At 37.0% G+C, this 19,707-nt stretch overlaps 1 protein-coding gene across 1 annotated transcript; it reads left to right on the top strand.

The window, feature by feature from the left end:
• The first annotated feature begins 361 nt into the window (after positions 1 to 361).
• Positions 362 to 14,633, top strand: ZFP14 (ZFP14 zinc finger protein). The gene is made up of 2 exons (XM_080829514.1): positions 362 to 453; positions 9,125 to 14,633. Exons 1-2 carry the CDS (start codon positions 417 to 419, stop codon positions 10,489 to 10,491), a joined length of 1,404 nt encoding a protein of 467 aa, XP_080685640.1. The 5' UTR covers positions 362 to 416; the 3' UTR covers positions 10,492 to 14,633.
• The last annotated feature ends 5,074 nt before the right edge of the window (positions 14,634 to 19,707 follow it).

A 19,707-nucleotide genomic window follows, 5' to 3' on the forward strand; every position in this document is an offset into this window, starting at 1 on the left:
CATTTCAGATGAGAAAACTTAGGGATAAGAGGTTAATAATTGGCTGAGGTAACACAGCAAGAAAGGTAGGATTTAAACTCGGGCAGTCTGGATCCAGATTGTGTGTTCCCAACCACTACACAAGACTGCCCCTCAGCGGAGCTTGTATGAGTTTAAATTATATTAAGGCCTGTTCTTAACCATCCATTCCTTGTGCTCCTGAAGTTACCCTAATATAAGTACTCTTCAAGTCCCTTGCATTTATTTGCTCTTAGGCTTTATAAAGTACCATTTTGATCTGTAGTTAATAATGAACTTAACCAAATTTGAACCTGGCTTTTGGACTTACAATTTCATGTCACATTATCTTTTAAGCAGAACCTTCCATTTCTAAACCAGATGTGATTACTTTATTGGATGAAGGGAAGGAGCCCTGGATGGTTGTAAGGGAAGGGACCAGAAGACACTACTCTGGTGAGTGAGGGCTGAGCAAGATGGGGAATTAATTACTGGAGGTAATCAGCCAAGCCTGTTAGCCTTGAGATGTTGTTGGAAATCTCTCCTCAAAAGCCCATGGCCTTTGGAGGAAAGGGCTGAGACCTGGGCAGCAAATTAAAATCTTTTTTTTTTTAAAGATTTTATTTATTTATTTGTCAGAGAGAGAGGGAGTGTGAGAGAGAGAGCACAGGCAGACAGAGTGGCAGGCAGAGGCAGAGGGAGAAGCAGGCTCCCTGCTGAGCAAGGAGCCCAATGTGGGACTCGATCCCAGGATGCTGGGATCATGACCTGAGCCGAAGGCAGCTGCCTAACTAACTGAGCCACCCAGGCGTCCTTAAAATCTTTTAAATCTGGCCATCATGTTCACTTTGATTACAACTCTCTGGTTTTCTCAGTTCTCATATTTTTCTCCTACTTCAGAGAAAGGAGCTGTTCTCAGTAGGAGAAAAAAAGTTGATAATAAACATAAGAGCTGAAATCAACAAGATAGAAAAAGTAGAGAAAATTAATAAAGCCGAAAGTTGATTTCTGGAAAAGATCAAAGTTGATAAATACCTAGCTTGATTCATCAAGGTAAAAAAAAAGACAACAACAGTTGCTAATACTAAGAATGAAAGAGTAACTGGGTTATCGCTTCACACCCTATAGCCATTAAAAGAATAATGAGAGAATGCCATGAGCAATTTTATGCCAATAAATTCGACATCTTTCACGAAATGGAAAAACTCCTTGAAAAGCACAATTATCAGAACTGATACAAGATAAAAAAAGAAAATATGAGTAACCTTATATCTGTCAAAATAATTGAATTAATTATCAGAAATCTTTCCATTAAGAAAACACCAGGTTCAAATGGCTTCACCAGCAAATTCTATTAAATATTTACAGAAGAAATAACAGTGGTACACAAATTCCTTCATAAAAGGAAAGAACAGCTTCCCAACTCATTTTCCAAGAATAGTGTAACTTGTATACTATGTCCTAATGAATTACTAAAGGAAAAAAAAATAAATGACAGGCTCATTATTCTTCATGAACATAGATATAAAATCCTTAAGAAAATATTAGTAAATTAAATCTAACATATGTAAAAATGATGATAAGTAGGGTTATCCCGCAAATGCAAGCTTGGTTTAACATTCAAAAATTAATTAGTGTGAAAAAAATTAATCCATATCTTTCACAGTATTAGCAAGAATGAGAGAAACCATGTGATTGTGTATATGTAGAAATAGCTTATGACAAAATTCAACATCCATTCATAATAAAAATTTTCAGGAAACTGGAAGGTCAAGGGAACTTCCTCAGAAAATACTGCTAAAAAAAATACTATGTCATAAACTTCATCATACTTGATTGAACAATTTCCCCCTTAAGATTGGGAACAATGCAAGAGTGCCCACTTTTCCCATATCTATTTAACATTGAATTGAAGGTCCTAGCATTGCAATATGGCAAGAAAAATAAGAGACATAAAATCAAAAAGAAGGAAGTTAAACTGTTTGGAGATAGCATGATTGTGTACATAGGAAATCCTAAGGAATCAAAACAGCAACTACTCAAAGTAATAAATGAAGATCATAGTAAGATCGTAGGATACAAAGTTAATATATAAAAATCAATTGTGTTTTTATATACTAGAAGTAAAAAACACGAGGAATTTAAAGTAAAATAAATTGTCAATTAAGAAAATTGAAAGCAAATTAAGTCAATTTACATTAGTGTCAAAAAAATATTAAGGAATAAATTTAACAAAACATGTAAGACCTCTACACTAAAATTCATGGAACATTGCTAAGAGAAATTAAAGACCTAAATAAACGGAGACTATTTTGGGGATGGGAAGACTTCGTATTGTTAAAATGTCAATTTTATAGTTTTAACAAGCTGATTCCAAAATTTATATGGAAAAATGATGGACTTAGCATTTCTAAAGTAATCTTGGAAAAGGAAGACTATATTATAGGATTTAGACTACATAACTTGAAGATACTTCAAGATTCATTACAAAATCTACAGTAATCAGGGCGCTGGATGGCTCAGTTGGTTAAGTGACTGCCTTCAGGTCTGGTCATGATCCCAGGTCCTTGTATTGAGCCCCGCATCAGGCTCCCTGCTCTGCGGGGAGCCTGCTTCTCCTTCTCCCTCTGCCTTCATCTCTCCCTGCTTGTGATCTCACACTGTCAAATAAATAAAATCTTTTAAAAAAATAAAATAAAAATAAAACTATAGTAATCAAAGGGCGCCTGGATGGCTCAGTATGTTGAGTGTCCAACTCTTGGTTTCAGCTCAGGTCATGATCTCAGGATTGTGAGAGTGAGCCCTGCATCAGGCTCCAGACTAGGTGGGGAGCCTGCTTGAGATTCTCTCCCTCTGCCCCCTGCTTACATTATCTCTCTTTCTCTCATATTAATAAATATTAAATAAATAAAACTACAGTAGTCAAGACATTGAATATTGGATAAGGATCAACAATGGAACAGAGACCTTCGAGGTAGAACTCACGCTTAAATGATCATTTATTTTTTGACAAAGGCACCAAAACATTCCAATGGGGAAAGGAAAGTTTTTTCAACAAATAGTGCTGGCATAACTGGGGAAAAAAATCTTGACCCCTATTTCATCCCCAAATTAATTTAAGATATATTTTAGACCTGGGGCGCCTGGGTGGCTCAGTGGGTTAAAGCCTCTGCCTTGGGCTCAGGTTGTGATCCCAGAATCCTGGGATCGAGCCCCGCATCGGGCTCTCTGCTTAGCGGGAAGCCTGCTTCCTTCTCTCTCTCTCTGCCTTCCTCTCTGCCTACTTGTGGTCTCTGTCAAATAAATAAATGGAATCTTTAAAAAAATAAAATTAAAAAAAATTTTTAAAAAAGATATATTTTAGACCTAAATATAAAAACTAAAAAATATAAAAAACCAAATATAAAAGCTAAATATGAAAAAAAAATTTTAACTCAATATAAATTTTATGTAAAAAACATGAAAGCTAGGGAGGCCTGACTGGTTCAGTTAGAGGAGCATGCAACTCTTGATCTTGGGGTTGTGGGGTATAGAGATTACTAAAAATAATAAAAAAAATAAACTTACCAAAAAATGAAAGCTATATCATTTAGAGGAAAACTGGGAGAATTGCTTGGTTTGAGTATTATACTGTGGTTATGGTAAGATGTTAACACTGAGAGAGGCTGGGTGTAGGCTGCATCAGACTTTCCTGTATATTTCTCTGCAACCTCGTAGGAATCTACAGTTTTTTCAGAATAAAAAGGAAACAACTGAATAGGGGCAAGATGGAAAGAAGGAATATCAGTCGGGAGGTTATTTCTTTTGTCCTGGTTGAAGATGATAGTGGTTTTGATTGGAATGGCGGTGGTGGGAGGTAGAGTTAGATTCACGGTAGGTTTGCACAATACATGTTGGTCTGCTCCTCTGTCCAGATACTCTCCTCACCTTGCTTGTATTTCAACAATCAGCCTGAGGCTGCCCTCATGGGGGGTGTCCTCTTTACCTAGATTGGACTCCTCACACGGCTTCCTTCCCCCAATATGGGTAAGAAGCATCTTTGTCTTTTAGTTGATGTTATTTTATCCATCTGCATTTAAGTAATTTTCTTACTTATTGAGGTGCAAATCTAGTACCTTCCTAATTTTTTCTGGTGGTTCAACATATTCCTTCTTCCTTTTTTTCCTCTCCTGCCTTTGCTGGATTAATCAAATATTTTGATTTTATTTATTTATTTTTAAAAAAATATTTTGATTTTAGCTTTTGCCTCTTGAGTGTGTTAGTTACATGTACTTTTTTTCTTCTCAGAGTTGCCCTAGAAATTAAAACATGGATTCTTACTACATTGCACCTTGAATTAATTCCTTTAATATCTTTCCCAATACTGTGAAGATATTAATAATATTTTATTTATGTATTTTTAAAGATCTTTCTTATTTATTTGACAGAGAGAGCACAACAGGGGGAACAGCAGAGGGAGAGGGAGAAGCAGGCTCCCCGCTGAGCAGGGAGCCCGACACGGGGCTTGATCCCAAGACTCGGATCATGACCTGAGCTGAAGGCAGGCGCTTAACCGACTGAGCCACCGAGGCACCCCAGTACTTATTTAGATTTACCTACATGTTTACCTCTTATGGTGCTCATTTTTTTCTGCACTGCCATGCTTCTCTTTGGAATCATATTCTCTGTACATGAAGAACTTCCTTAAATATTTATTTTATTGTGTCTCTTGGCAATGAATTCTCTTAGGTTTTGTTTGAAAATATTTTTAAAGGGTACAGAATTTTGTCTTTGTTTTTGTTGGATAGAATTCTGGATTGGCAGTTATTTTCTCTTAGCAAATATCTTGTCTTTTGGCTTCTGTCATTTCCATTTAGCAGCAGTTTTTTGGTCATATTGTAATTCCTTTGGAGGCATTGTTTTGGAGGTATTTTTTTTCCCTTATGACTCCTTTAGAATTTTCTTTTTTATTTGGTTTTCAGAGATTTACTGTGGTGTATCTAGTTTTATATTGTGGTGTATGTATTCTCTTTGCTGTTTTAAGGAATTAAATTAGGCTTCGTATCTTGTCAGTTTTGAAAAATTCTTGGTTGTTATATATTCAAGTATTGTTTCTTTCCCATTTTTGCTCCTCTCTCTTTCTGGGACTCAGGTCACACGTATGTTAGACCTTTTTAAATTGTCGCATGTGTCCTTTATGTTCTTTTCTGTTTTTTGTTTTTTCTTTTTTTCTTACTCTTTTGTTCCTGTACTGCTTCTATAAACCCATTTCCTAGTTCACTGATCTTTTCTGCTAAGTCTAATCTGCTGTTAAAAATATCTGTTATAGGGACGCCTGGGTGGCTCAGTTGGTTGAGCGGCTGCCTTCGGCTCAGGTCATGATCCCAGCGTCCTGGGATCGAGTCCCACATCGGGCTCCTTGCTCAGCAGGGAGCCTGCTTCTCCCTCTGCCTCTGCCTGCCTCTCTGTCTGCCTGCGTTCACTCTCTCTGACAAATAAATAAATAAAATCTTTAAAAAAAAAAAAAAAAAAAAAAAATATCTGTTATAAATTCTCAATTTTAGCTGTTTTTCAGTTATGAGATTTCTATTTGGATATATATATTGCTGCCTTTTTTTTTTTTTTTTTTTTTGAGAGAGAGAGATTGGAGGGGTGAGGGAGAGGGAGAGAAGAATCTTAAGCAAGCTCTACACCCAGTGTGGAGTCTGATGCAGGGCTTGATCTCACAACCCTGAGATCATGACCTGAGCCGAAACCTAGAGTCAGATGCTTATTACCCAAATGAGCCACCCAGGACCCCTCTTTTTTTTTTTTTTTTTAAGATTTTATTTATTTATTTGACAGAGAGAAAGATCACAAGTAGGCAGAGAGGCAGGCAGAGAGAGGGGGGAGAAGCAGGCTCCCCGCCGAGCAGAGAGCCCGATGCGGGGCTCAATCCCAGGACCCTGAGATCATGACCCGAGCCAAAGGCAGAGGCCCAACCCACTGAACCACCCAGGCGCCCCAGGACCCCTCTTTTAATAGACTTAATTTTTAGAGCAGTTTTGGGTTGACAGCAAAATTGAGCAGGTGGTAGAGAGTTCCCACATATTCCCTAAGAGTGCATTTTTTTTTAAAAGATTTTATTTATTTATTTGATAGAGATCACAAGTAGGCAGAGAGGTAGGCAGAGAGAGAGAGAGAGAGAGGAGGAAGCAGGCTCCCCGCGGAGCAGAGAGCCTGATGCGGGGCTCGATCCCAGGACCCTGGGATCATGACCTGAGCCGAAGGCAGAAGCTTTAACCCACTGAGCCACCCAGGCACCCCCAAGAGTGCATTATTTTTATAAATTAGTGGGAATTGACATCTTTTTCTGTGTTTATATTTTAAAAATATCTTATAAGTCTGGCTTATTCTAAAATATAATTTAAATATATTTATTTAATAAATAAATTTTATAAATAAATAATAAATTAATAATTAATTATAATTATATAATAATAATTATATAATTATATATAATAATATATAATTATATATAATAATTATATGATTATATATAATAATATATAATTATATAATAATTATATAATAATCATATTATAATATAATATAAATAATAAATTTATTATTAATAATAAATAAATTAATAAATTTAATAAATAAATAAAATAAAGTTCATTCTTTTTAGTATCTAGGAGTTTTGACAAATGCATAGTTATGTAACCACCACCATAATCAAGTTTAGAATAGTTTCAAAGTCTCACGTTTTATAGTGATGAGGTTTTTTGAGTCATATTAGCAGTTTTATACATTTGTACCGTAGTCATAGAAAAAACCTTTCTTATCACTCCTGTCCCACTTGTCCCCCTATCTTTGCTTACTTCATTCAACTTTTAGATTTTCTCATTCATGTCCCCCATCTGGATTATTGTCTTTGACCCTATATCCAACATAGCCTTTATTTTTCCTCTTTTGCACTCAGGTGATCCCAGGTACCATTCCATATTTGACTGTCATTCTGCTATACTCAATATCTGCCTATGTCTTTTTGCTAAGGATTTCATAAACCTTTCAATGTTAGGATAATTGAAAGATATTTGAGATAGTTTTCTGGGACGTACAAACATTGCTTTAGCTATATGGAATGGGAGGGAACACCTAGAAGAGGTATGAAGGAACAAAAATTTGAATAAATGTAGCACTGGTAAGTAATAGTATAAACTCTAGAGGAGAAAAGTAAATCATTGTAGTATTTTTTTTTTTTTTTTTTTTTTTTTTTTAGCTAAACTCTACTCCCAATGGGGAGCTCAAATTCAGAATCCCAAGATCAAGAGTTGCATGCTCCACTGACTGAGCCAGCCAGGCTCCCCTATTGTAGTACATTTTAAAAAGATTAGAAACATGTTCATATTCATTAGTGATGACATAATTATGGGAATTAAATGAGTAACATCCATTGTGTATTTGGGGTTTGTTATTTAATGGTAAATGGGCTTTAGAGTTTGTTTCTGCCATTAAGGAAGCTTAAGGGTAAGAAACTAACAGAATAACAAGTGGGAAAATTAATAAATATTCCAAAATTGGGACAGAAAAGGGCAACCAGTTGCTGGGATAGAATATACAGTGCATAGTTTTAAACAGGATCAGCAGGAATGGCTTTTGGAAGAAGTGATTTTTGATTGAGACCTGATGGTGAAGGGAAGTCAGCCATGCAGGCAGAGGATTTCTCGAAGAAGGAACAACCTGCAAAGGGTCCTATTTAATGGGAACAGTGGTAGTGCCTTTTGTGAGCTGAAAAGAGGCCTTTGTGGCATGAACGGAGAGAGTAAATGAGAGAGGCACTGATAAGCAGATACCAGCTTATTATCTATATTCAGGTATTTATATTTGATTCTAATTATAAAGAGAAATCATTAAAAACATTTAAGTGGAGAGACTCAAATATTGATCAGCATCAGAATCATTTGCTGGAGAATGTATATAAGTACAAAACAAAAACACACCCAGGACTTAGTCCTATAGATTATGTTTCAGTCAGTTAAAAATACCTCTGTATAATTTTAAGAAACTTTCAGGTGATTCTCATCACTGATTTAACTTGTTTCTGTAATCACCAACCTTATCTCCAGTCCTGTACTCCATTCTCTGTGTTTCCTTTGCCTTTTTTTTTTTTTAAGATTTTATTTATTTATTTGACAGATAGAGATCACAAGTAGGCAGAGAGGCAGGCAGAGAGAGAGAGAGAGGAGGAAGCAGGCTCCCTGCTGAGCAGAGAGCCTGATGTGGGGCTCGATCCCAGGACATTGGGATCATGACCTGAGCTGAAGGCAGAGGCTTTAACCCACTGAGCCACCCAGGCACCCCTCCTTTGCTTTTTTTTTTTTTTAAATGTGTAAGAGTAGTCTGTTCCTTAATAACCTGCAATACAAAAATAAAAATAAGCTCAACAGTGATAGGGAATAGGGAATGATAGCAATATTAATGTGTGAGTTATTTGGTTTACAGGTCATTTTCCTATTGGAATGAAGCCAGAATAGAAGTAAACTTAAAACATTCATCAGGAAAGGCAAACTGTCCAACTTGATGCTTTATTGTTGGTTGCCCTTTCACCTCTATATGAAAAAAATGAATAAGTGTCTGCATCCAAGACTGTCTCCCAGATGTAGATACCGTCAACCTTGCATGGCTTCTAGCTGGAGACAGGTTACATTTTACCCTGTTCCTACCTTAGCAATGGGAGCCTTGCTGGCTCAGGGCTTTTTTTTTTTTTTTCATCAGAGTGTCTCAGCACCTGAAATATAGCATTTCCACTTTTTTGTGTGTGCATTTTAGTATCCATGAAGTGGCCTTCAGCTGCGCTGAACTGCCTTTTGACTCATCTCTTGAAATATCAATTGTTATATTTGTTAAGGCTCTGCCAATAAAGTCGCATAAGGTTTGAGTGGTCTCCTCCAGCCCTGTTTTCTTCATAAACTCTTAGTTTTTTGGTGTGTAATTTTGCAGAAGATAAGGGTTTTTTTAGGTTCCGCAGAAGTGCCTATTTTAGAGATACCTAATCCATTCACTTGTAATAGACATTATTTTAGGTGCCTTTTATTTCTCTATAGAAGTTTTCTTTCTTCTGTCACAGGAATATAGTGTGTGTTTGCCTTCTGTTTTCTTTCAGATTTGGAGTCCAGATACAGGACCAATACTTTATCTCCAGAAAAGGACATTTATGAAATATATTCATTCCAGTGGGAGATAATGGAAAGAATTAAAAGCTATAGTCTTCAGGACTCCATTTTTAGAAATGATTGGGAATGCAAAGGCAAGAGTGAGGAGCAAAAAGAATCACAAGGGGGATATTTTGGGCAAGTGAAAATTACTTCTGAAAAAATGACCACTTACAAAAAGCATAATTTTCTTGCTGAATATCAGAGAGTTCATAATGGAGAAAAGTTATATGAATGTAAGGAATGTAGGAAGACCTTTATTCGTCGCTCAACACTTAGTCAACACCTGAGAATTCATACTGGTGAGAAACCTTATAAATGTAAGGAATGTGGGCAGGCATTTAGACAGCGTGCACACCTTATTCGACATCACAAACTTCATACTGGTGAGAAGCCCTATGAATGTAAGGAATGTGGGAAGGCCTTTACAGTGCTCCAAGAACTTACTCAACACCAGAGACTTCATACTGGTGAAAAGCCCTATGAATGTAAGGAGTGTGGAAAGGCCTTCAGAGTACATCAGCAACTTGCCCGACATCAGAGAATTCACACTGGTGAGAAACCCTATGAATGTAAGGCATGTGGTAAGACCTTTAGGCAGTGTACACACCTTACTCGACATCAGAGACTTCATACTGCTGAGAAACTCTATGAATGTAAGGAGTGTGGGAAGGCCTTTGTATGTGGTCCAGACCTTAGAGTACATCAGAAAATTCATTTTGGTGAGAAACCTTATGAATGTAAGGAATGTGGAAAGGCTTTTAGAATATGCCAACAACTTACGGTCCATCAGAGTATTCATACTGGTGAGAAACCCTATGAATGTAAGGAATGTGGGAAGACTTTTAGACTAAGGCAACAACTTGTTCGCCATCAGAGAATCCATACTCGTGAGAAACCCTATGAATGTATGGAATGCTGGAAGACCTTTAGTAGTTACTCACAACTTATTTCACATCAGAGCATTCATATTGGTGAAAGACCTTATGAATGTGAAGAATGTGGGAAGGCCTTTAGACTGCTCTCACAGCTTACCCAGCATCAGAGTATTCATACTGGTGAGAAACCTTATGAATGTAAGGAATGTAGGAAACCTTTTAGACTGCTCTCACAACTTACTCAGCATCAGAGTATTCATACTGGTGAGAAACCTTATGAATGTAAGGAATGTGGTAAGGCTTTTAGACTTTATTCATTCCTTACTCAACACCAGAGAATTCATACTGGGGAGAAACCCTACAAATGTAAAGAATGTAAGAAGGCCTTTAGACAACATTCACATCTTACTCAACATCAGAAAATTCATAATGGAGTTTAATACAAGAAAGCTTTCAATTGTACATTATGTTACAGGATCTCTGAAAAATCATTTTTGAGAATTTTGCTTCATGATTCAGCTAAGCATAAGAAATTTTCTATTACTGAAAAAAATATGTTGCTTTAAAAGCCTTCTATCACCAAACATTGTTCATCTTCAACAAATTGGTATGAGGGAATAATACAATGAATGTAGGAAAATCTTTAGCCTTATCTGTCATTATCCCCATTTCACTCCTTTATTACCAGTGTGTTATTGGACAAGGTACTTAAACTTCTGTGCCTCATTTTGCTCACTTGTAAAATGGTGATAATAGTACCTATGTATATTAGTTATTTATTGCTGTGTAATAAATTGCCACAAACTTAGTAGCTTAAAATAATACACATTATCTCACAATTTCTATGGGTCAGGTGTCTGGGCATAACTTTTTTGGGTCCTCTGCTTCATGGTCTCTCAAAAAGCTAAACTAAAGGTTTTAGCCAGGGTGGGGTCTCATCTGAAGGCTCAACAGGGGAAGGGATCCATTTCCAATCTCACATGGCTGTTGGTTTCTAGCTGGCTGAAGGCTGACCTTAGTTCCTTGCCACATGGGCTTCTTCAACATGACTGCTTATTAAGTGTGCAAGCTAAGAGTGCAGTAGTCTACTAGCATCATAGAAGCAGTAATCTTGTGTGACCTAATCACCAAAATAATACCTGTTAGTCACCTTTGCTGTCTTCTACTCGTTAGAAGTAAGTTACTGTGTTACCCCATACTCAAAGGTAGAGGATTATACAAGAATATGAATACCAGGCTGTAGGGACCATTTCAGAGTCAGCCTGCCACACTGTGTAATAGGACTGTCTTAAGGATTAAGTAGTTAATGCTTGGAAAAATAGCAGCTACATAGCATGTTTTCTGTAAATATTACCTACAGTTGTTATCATTAGTATTAGTGAATTCATATGAAAGGAATTTACTGTAGAAGTAGAAAATGTAGAAATGCCTCATGTCATTGCTCAGCACTTACTAAACTTAAGATAATTTATTCCAGATAAAATCTAGGAGGTTATATTGAATGCGAGGAGTTCATCATTTGAGCTGCATCAGTCATATCATGCTGAAAAGAAAGCTTACAAATTTCATGAATGTGAGGTTAAGCATACAACTATTGAAGAATCAGAAAAATGTGAAATTATTTTCCCATAATAAATTCCAAAAAGTAAATGTTTTGGAATTCCTGTTGTCTGACCACTGTTAAAGATTAATTAGAAATATCAAAAAGATGGCAGAAACTAACCAGTTGGAAATTTAATATTGTGTGTATGTGTGCACCTGTGTGTGTATGTTTGTATGTAAAAGTCATATAAAAGAAAGATCATTCCATTACAGGCAGTATACGGTTTGATGCTCAAATTGCCCCATCATCAACCAGTGGGAGTTGAGTCGTTTGCCATGACCCCACTAGTAGTTTGATAGTGTACTTGGTTACAGCTGCACTGTTTGGTCAGCAATGGAAGATGCTTGGGCACCAACTCATTCTGAAAATTAATAAGGGGGAAAATAAGTATTTATTTTGCTTTTTGCATGTGAACCAACTTTCAGGGCCACGAAAAGCCTCCTCAAATTAAAACGTTTTTGTTTTGTTTCCTTTGTAAGAAACCAGTGAATACAGAAAGAATGAAAGGATCAGAAAAATTACCATTTTCTAGTTCCCTAATGGAATAATGGGTCCAGAAAATTATCTTTGGTGGATATTAAAACTATTGGGTGAAATATTTTATAGTGAGAACTTTACAGTGGATTTATCAAGCTGACCACCTCTGAATCCTTTGATCAATTTTAACCTCTATAAAAGTGGGACTATCAGATAACATCCACATCCTGATAAAATGCAATAGGAAATACCACTGCCTCCGAAGCCTTACTGCCAAAAGTGAACTGAAGGAAGCAAACCTTTGAATCAAACTCTTTAAAAATGAGAATTTGGGGGATAGAGGAACAGAGTTAATAGCACCAAAAGGAAGTAGCCAAGCAGATCCCGAATGTGTAAAATTCTACAAAACAAGTGACCCTGATTTCTTCAACTAGTGAGTGGCGTGAACAAGAAGAGGGGAAGAGCAGCAGTTACAGATTGAGAGACTTCAGAGATCTATCAACTAAATTCAGTATGTGGGCATTGCTTGGACCTAATTTGAACAAAATGTAAAAAGATTTTGGAAGACAGTGGGGAAAATGTGGATGTGCATTGAGTATTAGTTGATATTTAGAAATACTAATTTTGTTAGGGATGATAATATCAATGTGGTTAAAAGAGAAGAGGTTCTATGTGTTAGAGATACATACATATTTAAGAAATGGTAAGACACCAGATTTGCATTCGAATACTCCAGGGAAAGAAAAAAGAATTGGCAAAGAGAGCTGGGAAGTAGATTGGCAAAATGTTGATAATTATTGAAGCATAGTGGTTTGTATTGGGGGTTCTTTTTTTTTTTTGTATTGGGAGTTCATTGTTCTAGTATTTCTACTTTTTTACATGTTTGAAAGTTTCAGTAATAAAATGTTTAAGATCAAAACTGATATAGGTTACTTAGAAATGATTATTAATGAGATGTGTGCATCTAAACTTGTCAGATGTCACCAAAGTTCTGTTCTGTGAGAAATTTGTCCCCTTTAATGCATTGTAAGGAAGTTTGATTTGTGGACCTAGTCTTCATTTTCACCTTATCCACAGCAGTCAACAGGGCCTGTCACATAAATACGTGTATTAAGGGAGAGTGAATACTTAATGTCAAGAAACCAGACACAGAAAGAATAAAACCTACAAAAGAGAAGCAAAGCACAACTAAAAACAGAAATTAAGGACTAGACAGTAGTAGATTTAATCCAGTACTAATAATGATTAGATTTTCGGAAATCTAATCAAGAAGAAGAAAATGAAAGATAATGCATTTAGAACATTGACCATGATAAAGATGACGTAGCTACAGATTATCCAGAAAGTTTTAATTGCAATGCAATACTATATCTATATTGATATCTGTATCTATATAGATATATATATGCTATACGTATTCCAATACCTAAAATATAGGGGGTTACTTTTTTTTTTGACTCAAATAGACCCAATAAGCAAATGTGTGTGTGTATATGAACTCCCTGCTTAAGAAAAAGTTTGATAGTTGTGCAGGTAAAAGCTTTAAGAAATAGATAATCCTTCACAAAATTCTACCAATTAATTCTGCACAGCTAAAATAATCCTGATACAAACCTAAGTGAAGATAGCTCCTAAAAAGCAAAATCTAGACCAGCTTCATTTATGAAGATTCATCTTAATTCTAAATAAGATGTATTTAGAATTACAAAATCAGTCTTCACTAATAGATCCATGTGTTTGCCTTTCCCAAGTCTCAGATATCTCCAGAAGAGCTGTGTTTAACAGAGTGTAAGGCCTCTTAACTCAATGTTCTCCACAAACTTGTTTTGGGGTATTCTAGTCCTTGATGATATCTGGGGGAAAGAAAGATTTCTCGGGGAAATGTGTAAATGCAGCAGAGCATTTGCTTGTGGGAAAATCCAAGGACACATCATCAGCTTGTCAAAAGATACAGTAAAGAGATTTTTTTAAATAAAGATTTTTATTTATTTAACAGAGATCACAAGTAGGCAGAGAGGCAGGGGAAGCAGGCTTCCCGCTGAGCACAGGGCTGATCCCAGGACACTGGGACCATGACCTGAGCCGAAGGCAGAGGCTTTAACCCACTGAGCCACCCAGGCGCCCCAGTAAAGAGATTTTTATTTAACACAGTGTATCTCGAACTTACTTCATTGTGGAATTCTCATACCCAGTATCTCTTACCATCTTTAGAATGTGAACCACTTTGATAGATGCTTCCATTACCACAATGAATGTCTTCGAGAACATCATTTCAGACATTATGGTGAGTGTGTTGGCATTGGGGTGAAGAAAGGGCATTTTTCTTCGAAGCTCACGTCATATTCTGAAAGCTTCCTGCTTGGATCTTGAGGGCTAGTGCTTTTCTATAGAATGTGAAAGATTCTAGTTTGGTCCTTGATATGTACATATTAAACATGCTTAAATATTCTGTTAAATAGTAATTAGGACATAATTTTTCACTGTAATAAAAATGCTATATTGAACATCATTTTGTGTATTTTCTGATTTATTTGAAGAATCTAAGGTGCATATCTAGAAATCTCTGTACATACTCTCCGCTTTACATGTTGTCAGATGGTTGCTCCATCATTGCACCAATTTTGAATCCCTCTAATCCCTGAAATGAGTGTCCAGAGTTTCCTGCTTCTGTTACTGGTTTCAGTATTTCCCTGATTACAAGTGACTAGTGCATCTTTTTCATATGTGTTTATTGGCCAGTCATGTTTCTCTTAACAGTGCTTTTTTTATTCATGTATTTTCTCTATTTTGGGGGGGTTATCTCATTGGTTGGTCATGATTTGTAAAATATTCCAGGTACTACACATTTGTAAATATTGGAGTTATTTTTTCTCAAGGTGACAAGTATAACTATGTTAGGGCATTTATTGTTTTGCTAACATTTTAATTTAGATAGTTGTTTTTTTTTTTTAACCTTACCAGATAATCTTACTCTTTTTATTTCTAGTGTTAAATTTTCTGCCATGTGGTCATGGCATTTGTAAGTAGAAAAAAGTTCCCTCAATATTTATATTTTATATACATTTCTCATAGCAGTAGCTGGTATTGTCAGAATAAGGTTTAAGTATTGGTGGGGATACATTTATTTTTTCCATTTTGACGGAAATCATGTATCTAAACATTTAGTGTAATGCCTCGATTTAAATAGTCTTTGTTATACATAACTTTTCATTCCATCCCTGTTTTACTTAATGCCTGCTAGATTTTGTCAGAAGTCATTTCGTCATCCATTGGTGTGAACATCATGTTTTTCCCCTTTAATTTGCTGATGTGATGAATAATACAAATCTTTTGTCAAATTCAGGGGTTCCTCTGACCACTCTTAAGTTTCAGAAATTCTGCAGAACAGCAGAACAAATCCCAACTCAGGAAAACAATGCACCTATGATTATTTTTAGAGCAAAAAGATACAAATTAGAATCAGCTAAAGAGATGCATAGGGCAAACTGTGGGAGGGATCAAAATGTGGAACTTCCAGTCATCCTCTTCCCATGGTGTCAGGGATGGCATTACCTCTTCCTGGTTATGACATGGGATAATTCCCACAGGAAAGCTTGCCTGAGCCTTTGGTTGCCAGAGTTATTCCTAGGGCTCAATTACATTCTTCCCATGAGGCTGATCTATAGTCTCCAGCTCCTTCTGAAGGTTCAAACTCTTACCTTTAGTCTCCAGTTCCTCCAGAGGTCACAGCTGGTAATGGTGTGTCCTAAAGCCCCCATCATAACTCTAGACAGTCTAGACTGTCTGGTGGCCAAAGCTCCCAATCAAACAAAAATACTCCTACCAGGCAGGACATTCCAGGGTCCCAGAGATCATCTACAAGTCTAAAAACATGTTCTTGCTTGTGAGTAAAATCCTATATGTTCCATGCTCAAATGCTTCTGTTGAGAGGGTATTTGATGTCATCACATTGGGCTGACACCAAGAATCTGTAATGTGGGCTTGATGAGAGCAGAGCTACAAGTCAAAGGGAATTTTATTTTGCCTATATTCCTTTTTACCCATATACATGAAAAATGATGTCTTAGACCAGAAGTATTATTGGAAAAAGAGATGAGTAACAATAACCTGTTACACCAAAGGACAGAAGGAAACATGTCCTTATTAATTTTTCTTGCACATAGGTAATATATGCTTAATTGATTCTATTATATTTCCATTCTCCTTTTAAAAAGTGTGACATCGTTGTATCTTTTTATTTATTTGAGGCGGGGAGGGGCAAAGGGAGAGAGAGGATCTCAAGGAGATTCCATGCTGATTGTGAAGCCGGCTCAATCTCATGACCCCAAGATCATGAGCTGAAACCAACTCAAGACGCTTAGCTGACTGAGCCACCCAGGCGCCCCTGACATCTTTGTGTCTTAATGTCCAATAATGGAGCACCTGGATGGTTCATTCAGTAGAGCATGTAACTCTTGATCTCTGGGTTGTGAGTTCAAGCCCCACAATGGTTACAGTGATTACTTAAAAAATATACATAGATGTATATTTTATATAATATATACATACATACACACAGTAATATGGACTACAAAATTTAAATTTCAAAGCAGTTAAATTGCTGAATCAGAGAACAAAAAAACTATAAAAACATTTATATTTTCTTATTTTTATTTAGTCCTACAAAAAATTATTACTAATTGCTATTGTTCTATAGTTTTGTTTAAATGATAGTGTGGATATGACAAAAGTAGGACAATAATATTTAATTTCAAATAAATCCTTTTCATATTAATGCATATATGTATTATTATTATTTATATGCCATATTGTTATGGGAAGTTGTTTGTTTCATATGGCAGTGCCCCAGCTTGCCTCTCTAAATTTGATCGTCCTATTATCCAGTGCTCACTTCAGATCTAAGCCATGGTCCTGGATTTTGGTGCACACATGACCGCACTGGCGCACACACAATTTAAGCCAGACTTCCTATTTGCTATGCTACAAACTACATATCCCAGGGTATTTGGGTGGTTATCTTCTTATCCTCTATTTCATCTGAAGTGGGAGGAGCAAGAGATTTTCATAAAGACATATTTGAAAGGATATGAAAACCAGTAATGTGGAAGTGCCTATTCATTAAGTAATTCTATATTCAGGCTTCCTTTTTTTTTTTCAGTATATGTTCACATTTTTAAAAAAAAATTTTATAAACATATAATGTATTATTAGCCCCAGGGGTACAGGTCTGTGAATCGCCAGGTTTACACACTTCACAGCACTCACCATAACACACACCTTCCCCAACAGGCTTCTTTTTAATTGATTCTCATCAATTCCCTAAGTTTTGTGTAGATCTCTATTGAAGCAAGTCTTAAGGTCAAATCTTACCTATGGAAAAGATGTCCCTCCTAAGAACTTTGTCTTATAGGTCATTTTTTTTTAAAGATTTTTATTTATTTATTTGACAGACAGAGATTACAAGTAGGCAGAGAGGCAGGCAGAGAGAGAGAGGAGGAAGCAGGCTCCCTGCTGAGCAGAGAGACTGATGCGGGGCTTGATCCCAGATTCCTGGGATCATGACCTGAGCCGAAGGCAGAGGCTTTAACCCACTGAGCCACCCAGGCGCCCCCTAGGTCATATTTTTTAAAAAGTAAGTTCTTCTAGCTTTCCATTATTCAGGTGTATTGTCCTTCAGACTTCTCCTTCTTCGGTATCCCAATGCTACTCATGATTTCTCTGCTATAACCAATACATTCAGAACCTCAGCCTCTAGGTCCTATTTCTTTTTTCTTTTTTTTTTTTTTAGGATTTTATTTATTTGACAGGCAGACAGAGATCACAAGTAGGCAGAGAGGCAGGCAGAGAGAGAGAGAGAGAGAGGAGGAAGCAGGCTCCCTGCTGAGCGGAGAGCCCGATGCGGGGCTCGATCCCAGGACCCCGGGATCATGACCCGAGCCAAAGGCAGAGGCTTTAACCCACTGAGCCACCCAGGAGCCCCCTTATTTGCTTTTTTGAGGTAAGTACTGACATGCAACAAAAACCTTCAGTCTTACTAGATATTTCAAACAGAAGATACAAGAGTGGCCAATAAATGCACACAAAAGGATGATCAACATCACTAGTTATCATGGAAATGCCATTTAAAACACAATTGGGGGGGGTGCCAGGGTGGCTTAGTCAGCAAAGCGTCTGACTCTTGGTTTCACCTCGGGTCCTGATCTCATGGGTCGTGAGAACCAGCACCATGTCAGGCTCTGAGCTCAGTCCGGAGTCTGCTTGAAGATTCTCTCCCTCTGCCCCTTCCCCCACTCATGCATGCACATGCTATCTCTCTCTCTCAAATAAATAAATAAATCTTTAAAAAATAAAAAGGCACAGTGAGCACGTGGCTCAATCAGTATTGCATCCAAGTTGATCTCAGGATCATGAGTTCAAGCCCCATATGGGGCATATAGCCTATTAAAAAATAACAACAACCAACAACAACAACAACAAACCACAATGAGATCCTACAACTAAGCAATAGAATAGCTAAAATTAGAAAGATTGACAATACAGGCTGAGGGTGGGGGAGGGAATAAAAGATTGACAGTATGAAGTGCTGGTGAGAATATAGAGTAACCAGGACTCTCCAATATTGTTTGTGGGAATGTAAAATGAAATGACCTCTGTTGAAGACAGTTTAGCAGTTTCTAATAGGGTAAAATATAAACATAATGACTAACTGAGGGATTCCACTCCTGGGAATACACCCAAAAGAAAACCATATGCCCAAAGCACTCTAAGTGAACGAGCCATACACAAATGAATAAGTACTGTATGATTCCTTTTTGCGAAATTCCAGAAAATACAAGCTAATCTACAGTGACCTAAAGCAGATCATTGGTTGTCTGGGACCAGGTGTGGTGGGAGAGGTTATAGTTAACCTCTATAAAGGGCCATGAGGAACTCTCTCAAGCGATGGAAATGTTCCGCATCTTACTTGTCATGGTAGTTACAGGGGTATCACCTTTCAAAATTCAACTGTAGACTAAGTGTAATTTATTATATATAAATTAAATCAATAAAGTTGATAAAATGACATCAAGCTGTGCACTTAAGATTTATGCTTTTTGGGTGCCTGGGTGGTTCAGTTGGTTAAGCGTCCAGCTCTTGGTTTTGGTTCAGGTCATCATCTCAGGGTCCTGAGATGGAGCCCCATGTGAGGCTCTGTGCTCAGCGTGGAGTCTGCTTGGGTTTCTCTCCCTCTGCCCCTCCCCCTGCTCATGCACACTCTCTCTCTTTCTCTCTCAAATAAAATCTTTGGGGAAAAAAAAGATTTATGCTCTTTATATAGTTGAGAAAGAGAGAAGCTGCTGGTGACATGTAAGAACTAGCCTGGTACTGTCAACGAGATCTTGTTATGAGTTCACATAACATCAGCAGCAGGTAGGCAACTCTGTGAGCCTGGTGGATCAAGACAAAAACAAGATCACCCTGTAATCATATCTAAATACAATAAAACATGAACATTATTCAAGCCACAAAATGCTAAACACCCCTGGATATTATCAATGACTGCTACTTCTTTACCAATTACAATTTTAGCCTTCCT

Source organism: Martes martes (assembly GCF_963455335.1).
Source record: "Martes martes genome assembly, chromosome: 17".
Lineage (NCBI taxonomy): Eukaryota > Metazoa > Chordata > Mammalia > Carnivora > Mustelidae > Martes > Martes martes.

Excerpts from the sequence above, each read along its gene's own strand:
- ZFP14 (XM_080829514.1), top strand. The coding sequence starts at position 417 with ATGGTTGTAAGGGAAGGGACCAGAAGACACTACTCTG. Across the intron at positions 454-9,124 it reads GACCAGAAGACACTACTCTG|ATTTGGAGTCCAGATACAGG; the intron begins GTGAGTGAGGGC and ends GTTTTCTTTCAG.